Source organism: Ranitomeya variabilis, chromosome 4 (genome assembly GCF_051348905.1).
Source record: "Ranitomeya variabilis isolate aRanVar5 chromosome 4, aRanVar5.hap1, whole genome shotgun sequence".
NCBI lineage: Eukaryota > Metazoa > Chordata > Amphibia > Anura > Dendrobatidae > Ranitomeya > Ranitomeya variabilis.
The window spans coordinates 20,733,724-20,753,732 of NC_135235.1; the positions used below are offsets into that span (position 1 = coordinate 20,733,724).

The 20,009-nt window shown below is 41.1% G+C and overlaps 1 protein-coding gene across 1 annotated transcript in view; it reads right to left on the reverse strand.

The window, feature by feature from the left end:
* SORCS3 (sortilin related VPS10 domain containing receptor 3) overlaps positions 1–20,009 on the reverse strand; it is a 694,652-nt gene that overhangs the window by 237,012 nt on the left and 437,631 nt on the right. The window contains exon 5 of the mRNA XM_077258082.1: positions 7,120–7,193. Coding sequence (XP_077114197.1) covers positions 7,120–7,193 — 74 coding nt within the window. The remainder of the gene's footprint in view (positions 1–7,119; positions 7,194–20,009) is intronic.

The window sequence follows — 20,009 nt, forward strand, 5'->3', positions numbered from 1 at the left end:
TAACTACTATAATAGTGCTCCTAATGTACAAGAATATAACTACTATAATACTGCTCCTATGTACAAGAATATAACTACTATAATACTGCTCCTATGTACAAGAATATAACTACTATAATACTGCTCCTATGTACAGAATATAACTACTATAATACAGCCCCTATGTACAAGAACATAACTACTATAATACTGCTCCTGTGTACAAGAATATAACTACTATAATACTGCCCCCCCTATGTACAAGAATATAACTACTATAATACTGCCCTCTATGTACAAGAACATAACTACTATAATACTGCTCCTGTGTACAAGAATATAACTACTATAATACTGCCCCCCCTATGTACAAGAATATAACTACTATAATACTGCCCCTATGTACAAGAATATAACTACTATAATACTGCCCCTATGTACAAGAATATAACTACTATAATACTGCTCCTATGTACAAGAATATAACTACTATGATACTGCCCCTATGTACAAGAATATAACTACTATAATACTGCTCCTATGTACAAGAATATAACTACTATAATACTGCTCCTATGTATAAGAATATAACTAATATAATACTGCCCCTATGTACAAGAATATAACTACTATAATACTGCTCCTATGTACAAGAATATAACTACTATAATACTGCCCCTATATTCAAGAATATAACTACTATAATACTGCTCCTATGTACAAGAATATAACTACTATAATACTGCTCCTATGTACAAGAATATAACTACTATAATACTGCTCCTATGTACAAGAATATAAGTACTATAATACTGCTCCTATGTACAAGAATATAACTACTATAATACTGCTCCTATGTACAAGAATATAACTACTATAATACTGCTCCTATGTACAAGAATATAACTACTATAATACTGCTCCTATGTACAAGAATATAACTACTATAATACTGCTCCTATGTACAAGAATATAACTACTATAATACTGCTCCTATGTACAAGAATATAACTACTATAATACTGCTCCTATGTACAAGAATATAACTACTATAATACTGCTCCTATGTACAAGAATATAACTACTATAATACTGCTCCTATGAACAAGAATATAACTACTATAATACTGCTCCTATGTACAAGAATATAACTACTATAATACTGCTCCTATGTACAAGAATATAACTACTATAATACTGCTCCTATGTACAAGAATATAACTACTATAATACTGCCCCTATGTACAAGAATATAACTACTATAATACTGCCCCTATGTACATGAATATAACTACTATAATAGAAATATACACAGTGCAGTAACTATTTCTGGGACTTTGGTTACTTACACATAATTATATCCAGCCTCCTAGAGATTTTTCTGCTCTCACACTATTTGTTCTCACATTTTTATTAGTTTAGAGCCAGATTGGTTTCGATGTTTGCACCACATATATTTTCATGGACTCTGTATTGCAGCTATATGAAGGTTTTATGAGCTGGATTATTATAAGGTCATCTCCTGCCTATTTATATTAATTAATGATTAGCCTCCTGCAATTAACCGCATGCATATTAAATAGAGGTTAACCAAGAAGAGCGCTCACAACAGCAGAGGGCAATAGTCAAAAACCGAACGGAGCTTAAAACTATTCCATTATTGTAAAACAATGAGTAAATTGATCTATGGAGCGGACCTGCAGCTTATGGTCTTGAATTGACCATCACTCTGCTTCTAAGTAAAAAAATCTGCCTTATATACAGGAGGAGCTATGAAAGAAACACAGGTATAGTATTGGTAAAATATAACGCAGTACCAGTACCAGCCACAGAGGGCGCTGTGAAGGCTCCAGACACGTAGCCAAATGATGCCAAAATTCTCATTTGCTCAGTAAAAGTGTTACTTACTTAGTTTCACATGCAATAATAAAATTTTTTTGTAATTGTATCAGAAAGTCATCTTCAAAATCATCTTCTAGGATTTTCTTTGCAGATGGCACTTTTGCTGAACTGACTTTTGTGATTCAGAAGTATAAACTGCTATACAGTTGTGCTCAAAAGTTTACATACTCCAGCAGAATTTTTGCTTTCTTGGCCTTTTTTTCAGAGAATATGAATGATAACACCAAAAGTTTTTTCTCCACTCATGGTCAGTGGTTGGATGAAGCCATTTATTGTCAGACTACTGTGTTTTCTCTTTTTAAATCATAATGACAACCCAAAACATCCAAATGACCCTGATCAAAAGTTCACACACCCTGGTGATTTTGGCCTGATAACATGCACAGAAGTTGCCACAAATGGGTGTGAATGGCTACTAAAGGTAACATCCTCACCTGTGACCTGTCTGCTTGTAATCAGTGTGTGCATAAAAGCTGAGTGAGTTTCTGGGATCCAGACAGACTCTTGCATCTTTCATCCAGCCACTGACGTTTCTGGATTGTGAGTCATGGAGAAAGCAAAACAATTGTCAGCGGATCTACGGGAAAAGGTAGTTGAATTGTATAAAACACGAAAGGGATACAAAAAGATGTCCAGGAATTGATAATGCCTGTCAGCAGTGTTCACACTGTGATTAACAAATGGAAAATCAGGGCCTGTGTAAAAACAAAACCACAGTCAGCTAGAACAACAAAAATGTCATCTACAACTGCCAGGAAAATTGTTCGGGATTCAAAGGAAAACCCACAAATAACATCAACTGAAACACAGGACTCTCTGAAAACTAGCGGTGTGGCTGCTTCAAGATGCACAATAAGGAGGCACTTGAACAAAAATGGGCTGCATGGCCGAGTCGCCAGAAGAAAGCCATTACTGCGCAAATGCCACAAAGTATCTTGCCTACAATACTCAAAACAGCACAGCGACAAGCCGCAAAACTTCTGGAACAAGGTAATTTGGATTGATGAGACCAAAATGTCACTTTTTGGCCACAACCATAAACGTTACATTTGAAAAGAGGTCAAAAAGGCCTATGATGAAAGAAACACCATTCCTACTGTAAAGCACGGAGGTAGATCGCTGATGTTTCGGGTATGTGTGAGCTACAAAGGCACAGGAAACATAGTCAAAGTTGAAGGAAAGATGAATGCAGCATGTTATCGGCAAATAACACAAGGCCAAGTTGACCTGTCATTGGCTACAGCAGAACAAAGTGAAAGTTCTGGAGTGGCCATCACAGTCTCCTGACCTCAATATCATTGAGCCATTCTGGGGAGATCTCAAGCACGCAGTTCATGCTAGACAGCCCAGGAATTTCCAGGAACTGGAGGCTTTTTGTCAAGAAGAGTGGGCAGCTTTACCATCTGAGAAAATAATGAACCTCATCCACAACTACCAGAAAAGACTTCAAGCTGTCATTGATGTTAGAGGGGGGCAATACACGGTATTAAGAAATGGGGCGTGTGAACTTTGATCAGGGCACAACTGTATATATTGCTTCTAGAATGTACTATTGAAAAACACTGCTCATAGATTCTCACTGATCCTCATACGTTTCCCTTCACAGCACAGACGTATGTGCGCTGACCTCGCCCCTTATTAACACAATGTTACTTTTACTGTCTATCCTGATTCCTGACCGTCGCTGACCATGTCCACAACCCTCCTAGGTCACATAACATTTTCTCTTCTTCCACCTTTTCCGTCCACATTGACTGGATGCTGAAGCTGCTGTAATCACAGGACCATGGAATACTAGGAAGCTCGGAGCACATGATGGTTGCAGTAATTACCTTCTCCTCCTATTCTGCCTCTCGTTAGGATGAATGATGACTCCAAGAAGGTTACAAATATAAGCTTCAATTTACACATGACTGGGCATAAACTATGCGGACGTTACTGGGATCTCTGGAGGAGGCTTAAAGTATTAAATGTAAAAAATCAGCTGTGTTCATGTGTCAAAGACGTCATCAATGCTTCCTTTCGAAAATGCAGAGTGAAAAGTCATCACATCCTTGCCACCAATGATTGGCTCTTGTGGTCACATTGCAGTGGAAATATGTCGGGAGCCAATGGGTAACGTTTCTCCTTGTGGAGAGAGACATGTCAAGGCAGACAGACATGTCAAGGCAGACAGACATGTCAAGGCAGACATGCCGAGGTGAGGAGACTTTTAAGCCGCATAGCTCCTCTGGGAAACATAGAACTCTAGCGCCTCCTATAGGAAATAGAGAGTCGATATTGACTTTTAGAATTTCTAACGAGCCTTGGCGCATGACTTAGGATTTTGGTCTTGGCTTTTCTCCTAATATCGACTCTCTAACTCTCGTTAGAGAGTCAGAATTGACTTTTAGGATTTCTACTTCCTACAGGAGGCGCTAGAGTTCTAGTTCTCGCAGGTGGCGGCCATCACACTGACCTCCGATCTCCAAACTTAGAGACGATGATTATTATGACTATGAGAAGAACAGCTCTGCAGCACAATCAGGAAAGTCATCCGGAAGTGCAGTTTTATCATTTTGGGAGAGAAGAGAGCATAATTTAACGATAATTAGGAATGTTCAATAGCTATCACCACTTCTGCTCTCCAATACATGTCCTCCTAAATGTTGCACTAACTAGATGAAAATCTACTGTAAAGAGTATATGACTGATAATGATCTGTCATCACATCTCTGCCCTGTGAAGAATGGTGAGCAGAAGACACTCAATACATCCACAATGACCATGGGTAGCGGTGCTGGTCCAGCATTAGCAGTGGGCACCGCTTCTACAGATCGGCCCGTCGCTTCACATGTTCCATCCAGTATCCGGCATCCTGATGAAGGCGCTCAGACATTCACATCACCAGAGCATCGACACTGACTTAAAAGACGTGAGCCAAGGAGTCTGGAGCATTTCATCATCATTACCTCCACCATCATAGGATTAAGGGAGCTCCGATTTCCATAACATTAGGGGTTAGAGATGGAAGAAAAATAACCTTCCCCTATAGAGGATATATGATCGCCTAACTCAATAATGTCTTCTCCTAAGTGTCACCTCATTCATTACTACATCACAACGGAGAGAAGGAGAAAATATGGGAGGAACAAAGACACGAAGGAAGAAGAATCCACTACACTACAGAAGTCAAAATATTCTAGCATGAGGAGAAAGCAGAGAGAGGAAAAGGAAAATTCTCTAAATTGTTCTTCAAATATTAACTTTTGTTAAAAATTATGTTTGGGTATATTGGGGCAGTATTATAGTAGTTATATTCCTGTACATAAGAGCAGTATTATAGTAGTTATATTCCTGTACATAAGAGCAGTATTATAGTAGTTATATTCTTGTACATAGGAGCAGTATTATAGTAGTTATATTCTTATACATAGGGACAGTATTATAGTAGTTATATTCTTGTACATAGGGGCAGTATTATGGTAGTTATATTCTTGTACATAGGGGGCAGTATTATAGTAGTTATATTCCTGTACATAGGGGCAGTATTATAGTAGTTATATTCTTGTACATAAGAGCAGTATTATAGTAGTTATATTCTTGTACATAGGAGCAGTATTATAGTAGTTATATTCTTATACATAGGGACAGTATTATAGTAGTTATATTCTTGTACATAGGGGCAGTATTATGGTAGTTATATTCTTGTACATAGGGGGCAGTATTATAGTAGTTATATTCCTGTACATAGGGGCAGTATTATAGTAGTTATATTCTTGTACATAGGAGCAGTATTATAGTAGTTATATTCCTGTACATAAGAGCAGTATTATAGTAGTTATATTCCTGTACATAAGAGCAGTATTATAGTAGTTATATTCTTGTACATAGGAGCAGTATTATAGTAGTTATATTCCTGTACATAAGAGCAGTATTATAGTAGTTATATTCCTGTACATAAGAGCAGTATTATAGTAGTTATATTCTTGTACATAGAGGCAGTATTATAGTAGTTATATTATTGTACATAGGGGCAGTACTATAGTAGTTATATTCTTGTACATAGGAGCAGTATTATAGTAGTTATATTCTTGTACATAGGAGCAGTATTATAGTAGTTATATTCTTGTACATTGGGGCAATATTATAGTAGTTATATTCTTGTACATAGGGGCAGTATTATAGTAGTTATATTCTTGTACATAGGAGCAGTATTATAGTAGTTATATTCTTGTACATTGGGGCAATATTATAGTAGTTATATTCTTGTACATAGGAGCAGTATTATAGTAGTTATATTCTTGTACATAGGAGCAGTATTATAGTAGTTATATTCTTGTACATAAGAGCAGTATTATAGTAGTTATATTCCTGTACATAAGAGCAGTATTATAGTAGTTATATTCTTGTACATAGAGGCAGTATTATAGTAGTTATATTATTGTACATAGGGGCAGTACTATAGTAGTTATATTCTTGTACATAGGAGCAGTATTATAGTAGTTATATTCTTGTACATAGGAGCAGTATTATAGTAGTTATATTCTTGTACATAGCAGCAGTATTATAGTAGTTATATTCTTGTACATAGGGGCAGTATAATAGTAGTTATATTCTTGTGCATAGGAGCAGTATTATAGTAGTTATATTCTTGTACATAGGCGCAGTATTATAGTAGTTATATTCTTGTACATAGGCGCAGTATTATAGTAGTTATATTCTTGTATATAGGAGCAGTATTATAGTAGTTATATTCTTGTACATAGGGACAGTATTATTGTAGTTATATTCCTGTACATAGGGGCAGTATTATAGTAGTTATATTCTTGTACATAGGGGCAGTATTATAGTAGTTATATTCTTGTACATAGGGGCAGTATTATAGTAGTTATAATCTTATACATAGGAGCAGTATTATAGTAGTTATATTCTTGTACATAGGGGCAGTATTATAGTAGCTTTATCCTTGTACATAGGGGAGAGTAGTTTTTTTTTTTACATGAAAATTGAAAAGTCAAAACTATTTTATAGTAAGCCAGATGCACTGTATAAAAGCATCTGTCACCTTCCTTCCTGCCTTCTCTGTTCTTATAAATTACACAGCAGGGGTTATAATGAACACAGCGAGAAAATGAAGCTGCTCCTTATGGAAAGTAATATATAAATATGGTATTTTGCACAGAACATTTAATCAAGATACTTAACGGTAGAATTTCATACTGTGGCTGTTTAATAAGATGATTAGGATGAACCTACCAGTAGAATCTATTTGGGGTTATCCTCTCGTGCATTAGATGCCATCTTCTTCCAAAGTCCATTGAGCTGTACAACTGCAAAAAGACAGATAAAGATGAGAAACAATATTACTATCATTAGTGAGAAATCATAGACACACAACAAAATAAAATGACCACAGAGCACACATAAAGCTATTCCTATACTGTACTCATAATATACCCTAATATTTCCACACAGTGCACATAAACTACACTGCCATACAGTACACATAACCGATGTCAGCTCGGCATATATAACATATCAGTATATTCCATCATCAGTCCCACCAAGAACAGGACCATCATAGCCAGCAGATGTGCAGATATCAGAATCTGTCACTGAATGTCAATTTGCCATAAAGTGCAAATATAATACCGCAGCATAATATATAGCCACATGAGACGTATATAACATTTATTGGTAATGTGTCTTTCTCTGTGACTTCGACCATTGTGCTTAATGTCATTGGACACTGTAGCCATTGTGTGGATACTGTATACTCTAAATATACATAACATATAGCACTGTATAGTGGTATTTTAAGGTGTGCACTATTTGGCACTATATTGGCTATGTATGCTAAGCAATCTGTAGGCAAATAAAAATCTTCTATCAATATGTGAGCTATAGGTCTCCGGAATGTGAGCGACTAAGAAAACACTGCACTACAGGAGTACTGTATGGCGGCACTATTTATCATATATTCATTGTTTTATTCCAGAATAGTCTCTGTTTCTTCTGTTTATTAATGTGGCTTTTCCATAAAGGATCAGAATAGGTGATAAATGAATAACTACCAGGGTCTGACCATGGGGACCCTGTTTGATCACGAGAATGACGCTGTAGTGAGCATGTGCAATCACGGCTCCATTCACGGCCCATTGGACTGGTGATTGCACTTGCTCATTATCACTCCACTCACAAAGGAGAATTGACGCCCCCCGGTCTGAGCTGTTGGACCCCCAAAGATCATATATTTTTCCTCTTTGTGGATACATAATATATATACAGTATATACAGTATATAATGTCACTTTAAACGTTATTAAGCTAAAACCATTTATTCTAGAGCAGAAGAATCTATGAAAATGTCCATATATCAGCACTCAGCATTTTCAGATGACTTTCCCCTCTAAAATTAAAGTCGGGCAAGCTGCTCGGGAACTACAAGTCACAGCATGTCTCCCCGGCAGCATGATATGCACAGTTTGCTTACGTGCGCTGTAAATACCTCCCCCACGGAGGGACCTAGCGCTGCGCCCCGCAGAGGGTTAAGTCGGTCTCCCCTCTTGGGGTGTGAGAATTTGCAATTTCAATCAGTTTCCAGCTGACTAATTTTCTGTGTGAGCGATTCTTGGTGCCGGAGTGATGTTCAAGATAAAGTGCTCAGGAGTTTGCCCACTGTGCGAGTCTGATCATCCATCTATTTATCCGGGAGACGTCTAACATGTGAGCGGCACAATACAGCTGGAGCCATAATGAAATCGCACAGCAAGCAAAAATACGCAGCGCGTAATGCTGCATGGACCGGAATAGGCCGCGCTCACCCGCCGCTCACTCTCCTTAAAGATCTCAATTCAACGTCATGGGTGGAAACGGTCTGGAGGAAGACCATGCCATGGAAGGAAACCTTGTTAAAAAATAAAGATGCATAGCACAAGCTAGAGCATATTACCTGTGGTGTGGCAGGATACCCCGACGCGCGTTTCGCGTTTAGCTTTATCCAGGGGACAATTTTTTATTTTTTTGACAATTTTTGTTTTTATGCACTAGAGCACTTTTTTGTATATTTTGAAACAATTCATGATAGGATTCCAAATCTTACTCAGCATATAGGAACGCCTTTATTTTCCTATGCCTTGATTATATTTACTACCATTCACACCACATTCTATCTTGTAGCCCCACTCATTAATAGGAAGTTCAAACAACTCCGTATATACATTTACACATATTGGGCTGCATGCATATATGTTCTTGTGTGGAAGTAATTAATGCATTTATACTTTCTTTTGGGCATATTGGCACTTTTTACTGCTTGTAGCACTTTACCTCTGGGATGTGGCATCCATTTTGCACATATTGATTCCAATGTATTTATTTTCCGTTACTTTGAAGAAATGATTTTAAATCTTATTATCCTATAAGGTGGGCACTTATATGGCAATTTTTTTCAGCATTGGTTATGATTTTTTACCCTATGGGTTTTTTGTTACTGTCAGTGCTCCATTCTGCTATTGCTCAGCTGTGCTGTTTCTTCTGACATACCCACCTCTGCTGCATTGCTAGGCTCTGCTACATTTTCACTTTGTGCATCCTGATATACCCAGGTCTGCTACATTGCAGGGTCCTGCTACATTGTTTCTGTTGCCTCCTGAAATACCGGGCTTTGCTCTTCGCTGGGTTCTGCTACAACACTACAGTGAGTCTTTCCACCTACTCAGTTCTACTACTTCACTGGACACTGCTACATTGCTTCAATACGACTCATGGTCTACTCGACTCTGCACCCCCCGCTCTTCTTCTCCAGTGGCCATCCAGTCTCCTCACACTCTGTAGTTCCAGCTGGACCGCCCTGTTGAATCCATATCATCAGTCTCTTGGACTAAGGATTGAAAGATACTATATACCTTCTTTATCACTATGTATCTGAATTGCGGGGGAAGAGGTTGCTGATATGTTACTACTTTATTAATTGTTTATGCTTCGTCCCCCTATACCTGACCTACCATAGTCCCTCATGCTTAGTGATGATGTCATCATGAGTCGATCACAACGATCTCACAAGAGATCATGGAAATCTTTAGCTTTTTTAACTTCAATGGTTTCCACAACATAGTGGCAGACAATGCAGCTGCTCTAGGACCCAAATCATTCATTTTTTTGCAACCAAAGGATATTGACGAGGAGATTTGGTGCAGACAAGCCCAAGTCCTCTTGTTTCGGTTTCGCATGTGGTTGAGTTAAAAAGAACAATCCTGACGATTCGAGAATATCACAGCTCAAAATTGGGATTTGTGTACATCCCCCTGAAGAAGCAACAACACAAATATGCGAAACGTGCGTTGGGGTTACTTTTCATGTCTTGCCACTAGACTTGGTGTACATTATGATGGGTAATACTGACTTCTCAACCTTATATATATAAAATGTAACTCTTTGGAAAGCACTTAGCACAATCACAGTAGTCCTTAATTAATAAAGGGGTGCTCTCCCTTTAATTTAGATGTGGTCATTTTTATAATGAGTCTGTTCTCGTTCCTCATGATTATTGAGTATCCTATATGTGAAATGCACCTCCATATACCCGTCTCACCATATAACCTCTATCTGGTAGCCAGTGTGCGCTTCTCTTTCATCCTGTATACTTCAGACTTATGTGTGCTCATTTTGTATGTACGGTTCTATTTCTTTGTGGTTTTATATCATTTTGTATGTACGCTTCTCCTTTTTTGTGCTTTTATATCATTTGTGTCTTTATCATTATTATTCTGATTTATATATGGCCTTTTAATTCGTTACCAGCATGGACCCGTTAGATCTTTTCCTGCTCAGTTTTTGAGGGCATGACTCAAGTATGAGAACTGTAAGAAAACTAAAGTACAAACAATCTAGAATTCATCCCTTAAAACTTTTTCCAACTCCTATTAATTTTCCCAAAGTCAAAAAGAGCGTTAAAAAAGTTTCAATTTCCTCAGGATTGAGACAGAAAAAAGAGAAAGTCCGGGCCGCACTTATCTAATGGTGGATTCTCTCCAGCGTCTGAGACTCAGTGGTGAAGATTAGTATAAATCACAGCGGTCCTGATGAAGAGCTGCGGCTGTGCTACATCGCCGATGTGTAGGAACAAGTCAATGGAGATGATAACGCAGAACAGCAGATTCCAGCCGAGCCGCTGTGTACAGAATAACGATGGCTGATTTTATCGTCCGCTCTCCCGTATCTCCCTTGTAGAGTACAGCACTAAGGTTTGCTGCTCAGAATTATGAATAAGGCTCCAAAAGAAAACCATCTGATTCTCAGATTTAAAGGGATTGCACAGGATTAGAAAAATCCTGGTAGAAACAGCGCCACACCTGTTTACTGGTTGCCCTTGGTATTGCGGTATAGCTCCACTGCACTTCACAGACAACCTATGGATTTCAGAGAGAATGGTGTAATTCTTTTTCTCCCCTGTGGAGGCGCTGCAGGGAAACTGAACACCTGCTGCTGAGATGTGTAAAAGTTTTCATTGTAAACTAGAATGTAAAAATTATTCTTAAAGGATCTCTGATTGGTCAGTGGTCAAATAATTAAAAAAAGAATGATGCTACGTGTTAATGTGAGGGTGATGTCAGGAGACAATGTGTATAATTGGGTGTCATCAGCAGAGAGATGGTAATGAAAAACAAATCTACTGATGGTTGGTCCAGTAGGAGCGGTATATAAGGAGAAGAGGAGGTGGCCTAGGACTGAACCCTGAGGAACCCCGATAGTAAGGGGACGAGGAGAGGAAGAGGAGCCGGCAAAAGATACAGTGAAGGAGCGATCAGAGGAGAAGAACCAGGAGAGAACCAGGTGAGCCTGATAGAGCAGAGCATAGTGAGGAGGAGGAGCTGATGATCTACAGAAATTCCGAAGAATGAGTAGGGAGTAGTGACCATTGGATTTAGCTGTTAGTAGGTCATTAGAGACTTTAGTAAAAGCAGTTTCAGTAGAGTGTAAAGAGCGGAAACCGGATTGTAGAGGGTCAAGAAGAGAGTGATCTGAGAGACAGCAGATTAGACGGGAGTGGACCAGGCGTTCCAGGAGTTTTGAGATGAAGGAGAGAAGAGACAGGTCTGTAGTTAGCAGCACAGTTCTAGTCCAAGAATGTTTTTTAAGTAATGGGTGTATGCTGGCGTGTTTGAAGGAGGACGGAAGGATACCCGATGAGAGAGATTACCATAAATATTTTAATTAGCTGAGTGGTGACAGCCCGGGAAAGGGACTGAAGGAGAAGTGAGGGAATAGGGTCAATGGTGCAGGTAGTAGGGCGAGAAGATGTGAGGAGCTGGGTATCTTGTTTTTCTGTGACCAGTTCAAAGACAGAAAGTGAGCTAAATGAAGTGCAGGAGGGAGGACAAAGCATAGTATTAAGGGATTGAGAGAAAATTTCCTGTTGGATATGATCATTTTTTTCTTTGAAATAATTGTCAGCGCTGAAGTCAATGGTTGGGGCATGTACTGAGTAGGGATTGAAAAGTGTCAAAGAGCCTTTTAGGATTGTTGGAAAGTGCAGTGATGAGTGTGGTGAAGTAGGTTTGTTGGAGAGGTGAAGGGCAGAGTTGTATGTTTTAAGCATAAACTTATACTGTATGAAATCTTCAGCTAGATTGGATTTTCTCCACAGACGTTCGGCGCACCTGGAGCACCACTGGAGAATCCGTGTTTGCAACGTGTGCCAGGGTTGTTGCCATCTGTTCCAAGTTGTTCTATGTGTAGAAGGTGCAGCTTCAACCAAGGCACTTTGCAATGTTTCATTATAATGTTTCATAGTAGAGGCAGGACATGAAATGGAGGAGATTCGGGTAAATGACATCTGCATATTCTTCATAAGTTTATGGGTATTAATGTCATGCATATTTCTATAAGTGTGGAAAGTGGGGGTGTCCTGAGTGGGGTCAAGGTTCTTGACAGAGAATGAACGAAGGTTGTGGTCAGAGAGCGGGAGAGGGGAGTTAGTAAAGTCGCACCCTGAGCAGAGCCAGGGGGAGATCAGGTCCAGAGTATTACTGTCTTTATGCGTAGCAGAGTAAGTAAGCTGTGAATAGTAGAAGGATTAAGTTAGCGATAAAAGATGAGTGGTAGATAGGGAGAGGAGATCACCAATGGGGATGTTAAAGTTCCCCATAATGAGAGTGGCGATGTCAAAGGATAGAAAGTGTGGAAGCCAGGTGGCAAAGTGATTGAGGAATTGACAAGAGGGGCCCGATACACAAGCGGCACTTCCATGGAGAAGGACTGGTAGAGTCTCACAGTGTGGACTTCAAAAAAGCAAAGATCAGCGAGGGTACTGAAGGGACAACCTGAAAAGTACATTTTGCTGATAGAAGCAGACAAACACTTTCAACATGTCCAAAAATTAGAAAATAGCCGACAGCACAACTGATATAGGGATGCCCGTCCTAGTTCCACTGAACCCAAATGGAAAAGTACATACCGCAGCAAAGTGAAGGACAGCATCCAATCCAGGTGAAGTATAAAAAGTCCTTTATTGTGCCAAATGCAACGTTTCAACCATATAGGTCTTTTTCAAGCTTGCATTTGGCACAATAAAGGACTTTTTATACTTCACCTGGATTGGTTGCTGTCCTTCACTTTGCTGCGAAACACTTTCAGCATGTCTGCTCACAGGTCTGGCGGTATGTGAAAAAATGTAGGCCACCATATCATAAAGCAGCAGTGGCAGTCATGTCTGACTGCTGGATCCAGGTTTCAGTATGAGCCAAAAAGTTAAGTGAGTTTTAAAGGAAAAAACAAGGATTTTACTCCTGGTCCTGTCCTTGACTAATTCTAGCACTCAACCAATCCAAATTTGTCTCCTCCTCCTTGCCCATTCAAGCACTTACACAATCTTCTCTGGTCTCTTTTTCCTAGTCCCTTAACCCTATTCCAACATTCACCCAATTCTCTTTCTTCTGGTACCATGATTGACTCCATCCCATAGTTCACTCAACCTTGTCTGGTCTCCTTCTCATGGATCCTTCCTTTACTCCCAATCTAGTGCTCAACAAATCCTCTGTTCTCTTGGTCCTGTACTCAACTTATTCCAGCACTTACCCAACCTGAACTCGTATGCTCCTCCATGTCTTGTCCTTGGCACCATCCCAGTGGTCACAGAATGATTTCTGGTCTCTTTTTCCTAGTCCCTTCCTTCACCCTATTCCAGCAATCACCCTAACCTGTCTGTTCTCCTTCTCTTTGTACCATCCTTGACCTTGTTTTCAGTGCTCATTCAATCCTGTTCGGTCCCTTTTTCCTAGTTCCGTGCTTGACACCATTCCAGTGCTCACCAAATCCTCCCTGGTCGCCTTCTCTTGGTCCCTTCCTTGACCTCAAACTAGTGCTCACCAAATCCTCATTGATCTATGTTCCTGGTTCTGTTATTCACCCCATTCTGGTGCTCATTAAACCCTGTTTCCTTCATCTTGATACCATCCGTGACCTTGTTTTGGTGCTTCCCTAATTCTCTTTGGTTCCTTTTTCCTGATCCCCTTCTAATACTTACCCACTCTGGTTTCTTTTTCTGTGTCCCATCTTTGATCCTATTTTCCTAGCCCTGTCCTTAACTGCATCTAGCACTCTCTCAATCCTTTCAGGTCTTTTTTTCCTGGTCCAATCCTTTTCTACATTCCGGTTCTCATCCAATCCTCTCTGGTCCCTTTTTCGTGGTCCCATCCTTCACAAACCAGAAGGGACTGGAAACGCTGCCCAGTAAATCACCGGCCAGAGTGTTGACTAGCCTTAGCCAATGATCGGTTGAGTGGTCATTTCTGGTGTGCCGAGGCCAGAACTAGGAAGCACCCAACAAAGAGGGACCAGATAAGTGCCTGAAGGGAATCTGCAGAGGACAAGAAGCGAGTTGGTCACATTTTATATTATTTGTACTGAGTCTAAGCCCTTTAAAGAATAATTTTAATCCAAAGGAAAACTCCTTTAAGGTACCTACTTTGAAGCAGTGGGAGGTGGATATAGTACTTTTTTTTACTTTGATTGACAAATGGTCCCACATGATTATTCGTTATGTGATCATTTCTCTCGGCATTACTAGATGAAATCTACAACATGGCGAGAGCTGAGAAACTCAGTGGTTTCTTGCCGGAGGCATGACTCCGATCCAATACACAGTAAAATATTGATATTTGCAGATGATACAAAACTATGTAAAGCAGTTAATACAAGAGAAGATAGTATTCTGCTACAGATGGATCTGGATAAGTTGGAAACTTGGGCTGAAAGGTGGCAGATGAGGTTTAACAATGATAAATGTAAGGTTATACACATGGGAAGAAGGAATCAATATCACCATTACACACTGAACGGGAAACCACTGGGTAAATCTGACAGGGAGAAGGACTTGGGGATCCTAGTTAATGATAAACTTACCTGGCGCAGCCAGTGCCAGGCAGCAGCTGCCAAGGCAAACAGGATCATGGGGTACATTAAAAGAGGTCTGGATACCCATGATGAGAGCATTATACTGCCTCTGTACAAATCCCTAGTTAGACCGCACATGGAGTACTGTGTCCAGTTTTGGGCACCGGTGCTCAGGAAGGATATAATGGAACTAGAGAGAGTACAAAGGAGGGCAACAAAGTTAATAAAGGGGATGGGAGAACTACAATACCCAGATAGATTAGTGAAATTAGGATTATTTAGTCTAGAAAAAAGACGACTGAGGGGCGATCTAATAACCATGTATAAGTATATAAGGGGACAATACAAATATCTCGCTGAGGATCTGTTTATACCAAGGAAGGTGACTGGCACAAGGGGGCATTCTTTGCGTCTGGAGGAGAGAAGGTTTTTCCACCAACATAGAAGAGGATTCTTTACTGTTAGGGCAGTGAGAATCTGGAATTGCTTGCCTGAGGAGGTGGTGATGGCGAACTCAGTCGAGGGGTTCAAGAGAGGCCTGGATGTCTTCCTGGAGCAGAACCAGGGCCGGACTGGGACTAAAATTCAGCCCTGACATTTGAAGTCACACAGGCCCACTTGTCACATGGTGACTGTATAATATCTTTGTACACTTGTAGGCTACAAGAAGTGAGGGGAGTGTAACACGACTATATAACATATAATTACAGCTGTATCCAGCATTACAGCTCAGCCCCCATAGAATGTAATACAGCCAGCCCCCATAGAATGTAATGCTGCACAGCCCCCATAGAATGTAATGCAGCACAGCCCCCATAGAATGTAATGCAGCACAGCCCCATAGAATGTAATACAGCCAGCCTCCATAGAATGTAATACAGCCAGCCCCCATAGAATGTAATGCAGCACAGCCCCCATAGAATGGAATGCAGCACAGGCCCATAGAATGGAATGCAGCACAGGCCCATAGAATACAATGCAGCACAGGCCCATAGAATATAATGCAGCACAGGCCCATAGAATATAATACAGCACAGGCCCATAGAATATAATGCAGCACAGGCCCATAGAATATAATGCAGCACAGGCCCATAGAATGGAATGCAGCACAGCCCCATAGAATATAATGCAGCACAGGCCCATAGAATATAATGCAGCAGAGGCCCATAGAATGGAATGCAGCCAGCCCCATAGAATATAATGCAGCAGAGGCCCATAGAATGGAATGCAGCCAGCCCCATAGAATATAATGCAGCAGAGGCCCATAGAATGGAATGCAGCCAGCCCCATAGAATATAATGCAGCAGAGGCCCATAGAATGGAATGCAGCCAGCCCCATAGAATATAATGCAGCAGAGGCCCATAGAATGGAATGCAGCCAGCCCCATAGAATATAATGCAGCAGAGGCCCATAGAATGGAATGCAGCCAGCCCCATAGAATATAATGCAGCAGAGGCCCATAGAATGGAATGCAGCCAGCCCCATAGAATATAATGCAGCAGAGGCCCATAGAATGGAATGCAGCCAGCCCCATAGAATATAATGCAGCAGAGGCCCATAGAATGGAATGCAGCCAGCCCCATAGAATATAATGCAGCAGAGGCCCATAGAATGGAATGCAGCCAGCCCCATAGAATATAATGCAGCAGAGGCCCATAGAATGGAATGCAGCCAGCCCCATAGAATATAATGCAGCAGAGGCCCATAGAATGGAATGCAGCCAGCCCCATAGAATATAATGCAGCAGAGGCCCATAGAATGGAATGCAGCCAGCCCCATAGAATATAATGCAGCAGAGGCCCATAGAATGGAATGCAGCCAGCCCCATAGAATATAATGCAGCACAGCCCCATAGAATGTAATGCAGCACAGCCCCCCTAGAATTTAATGCAGCACAGCCCCCATAAAATGGAATGCAGCCAGCCCCATAGAATATAATGCAGCAGAGGCCCATATAATGGAATGCAGCCAGCCCCATAGAATATAATGCAGCACAGCCCCATAGAATGGAATGCAGCACAGCCCCCATAGAATGGAATGCAGCACAGCCCCCATAGAATGGAATGCAGCACAGCCCCCCCCCCAATAGCTCCACAATCCAGTCATCACTCATTGATTAAAAAAAAAAAAAAAACACTCTACTCACCTTTCCTCCTGCCCCGCGCTGCTCCTGGCTCTGGTCTCAGCAGTCGCAGTCTTCCCGCCCGGTCACACTGCAGGTGCGCGATGATATGACGTCATCGCGCACTCGCAGTGTCAGCGGCAGGCAGAGCGGGGAATGATGGGAGAGGAAGCGTCAGCAGACGCTCTCTCCTCCATCATTGCATTCAACTGTACTGGCGTCTATGACGCCGGTATAGTTGAATGCGGGGCCGGGAGTGCGCCGACAGCGGGGAGAGTGTGCCGACAGCGGCACACTCGAGCGGCCCACTACTGCCACCGGCCCTTCTGGCATTTGCCAGAACTGCCCGATGGCCAGTCCGGCCCTGAGCAGAACAATATTGTATCTTACAGTTATTAGGTTCTGTAGAAGGACGTAGATCTGGGGATTTATTATGATGGAATATAGGCTGAACTGGATGGACAAATGTCTTTTTTCAGCCTTACTAACTATGTTACTATGTTACTATGTTACTGAGCTACATCTCCGATTGTAGCAGTGGCTCCTGGATTATGGATTAGTTAGTAATAGGGTGACTAGATGGAGCCATTTTCAGTGATCTACCCACTAGTCCTTGCGCGGACACCTGTTTCGGGCAATAAACCTTCACGTGTGCACCTAATACGGCACTATGTCATCCAGGAGCCGCGTACGGTGGTTTTATGTTGACTATATGGCTCTACAGAATTGGCTTGTATAATAATCTAATTATTCAGCTTTACCATTTGCATAGTCGGCAGCAATGTACGGAGACTTCCGCCGCTCCTTCTTTTGTTTAACAAATGTTCTGGCAGCAGGAGGAGAAGGTAAAATATTAAACTGACAGAGTTCCTCTATTAACATCAATCTGCCAAGCAGCCGGAATAAGGAGCTGGGAAGATTCATATGCAACGCACGTTATTACAGGAGCCGAGAGATCCGCCAACTGCGAGGTGGAAGCCACGCAAGAACGGCTCCGGGCTCTGGTTGTGGGGACCCCAGGTAAATACAGGGTTATAAGGGGGCAAAAAAAGTAATATGCTTATAAATTACAGTTAATATCCTGCCACAAGCTGAAAACCTGAAATATGATTGATAGATAGATAATAGAAGGATAATAGGTGATCCTCAACCTACTGAACCGCCGCACAACCAGCTCTACCCTCTCCTAGTGCATTCTCACCCATCCCCAGCAGACTGGGAGCCCTCGCGGGCAGGGTCCTCCCTCCTTATGTACCTGTGTGCCTTGTTTTTTGCTCATGTTTAATGTATTTGTCTATATTTGCCCCCTTTTCACATGTATTGTAAAGCACCATGGACTAAATGGCACTATAAAAATGTATAATAATAATAATAGATAGATACTGAAGATAATAGATAGATAATAGATAACAAATAGATAGTTTTTCGGAGATTTTTTGCTCTGATATCGTCGTGGAAGATGTGTGTTTTCAATACCAAACGATGTGCAAAAAAACTGACTATGTGACTGCAGACTTGGGAATCCTCACAGCGTGCACCGTGCGGGCTGTGAGAATTCTCGGGCTCCGGGAGCATGTGACTGCAAGTACGTGATGTTCATACATGTGGTCACATGCCAACTAGACGTGCACAGCCTCGCCCAATGCAAGTGAATAGAGCGAGGTTGGACAAGTCTAGTCGGAATGTGACCGAAGTATACAAATCACATATTTGCGGCCATTTGACCTCCCGAACCTGGCGCTGGCACTGAAAAATCACAAGTCTGCAGTCACAAATAGCAACTGCAAATTTGTACCCTGACAGCCCGTTTATATCCTGTGAAGCACAGTACTGCTTATCTGGCATGGATCTGCTACTTGTTTGGGTTGCAGACAAGTGCACACAAACATTTATGGTCCCAAAGGAAGGTTTCCTCCATTGTACTGCACAGGATGACATTTCATGTCGCAATGTAACCACTTCACACTTTCTGGAGTTTTAAGTAAACATTTTTTTTTATTCCACAAAACATTAATTCCAATCTAAAAATTAAAAAAAAAAAAAAAATCCTCGGATCCCGGGTGACTGCTGAGATTGCGTTTCATGTGTGACATATTTAATTAAGACTACTAATTTAGAAGAAAGAAGGCAAAGGGCTTTACTCATCTCGCCTAATTATATAATAACATTACGGTTTTCAAGTAGGAAAGATTCCGCAGCCTTTTCCTGCAGCTTCTCATGATCTGCAATTAAGAATTGAACTCGTGTAAGAAAAAAAAAAAATCCAACTTTCAACAAGTCGACTAATTCCTCGGTTGAGATATGCAGCATAAACGGAGCATCTCGTTATAATGCAAGCAGGCGAGCGGCTGCTCTGCATACATAATTACTATGCAAAGAGGGGACCAGAATAGCTGAGCGATACGAGTGCAGAGCCGCGCTGTGCAGAGCTGAACTGCAGCGGAACAGATTGCCATCCAGCCTGAAGAACCTCCGGCCCAGAGGAACATTATGGAAATGCAGCATCTCCACAGCATCGTGACTGGGGTAATAAGGGGTCACATACTTTGCCCTTGTACTGTTAATAGATACAAGATGGAAGAACTGCAGCAATATCATCCTATTCTAGGCAGCACATAAGAATGTGAGG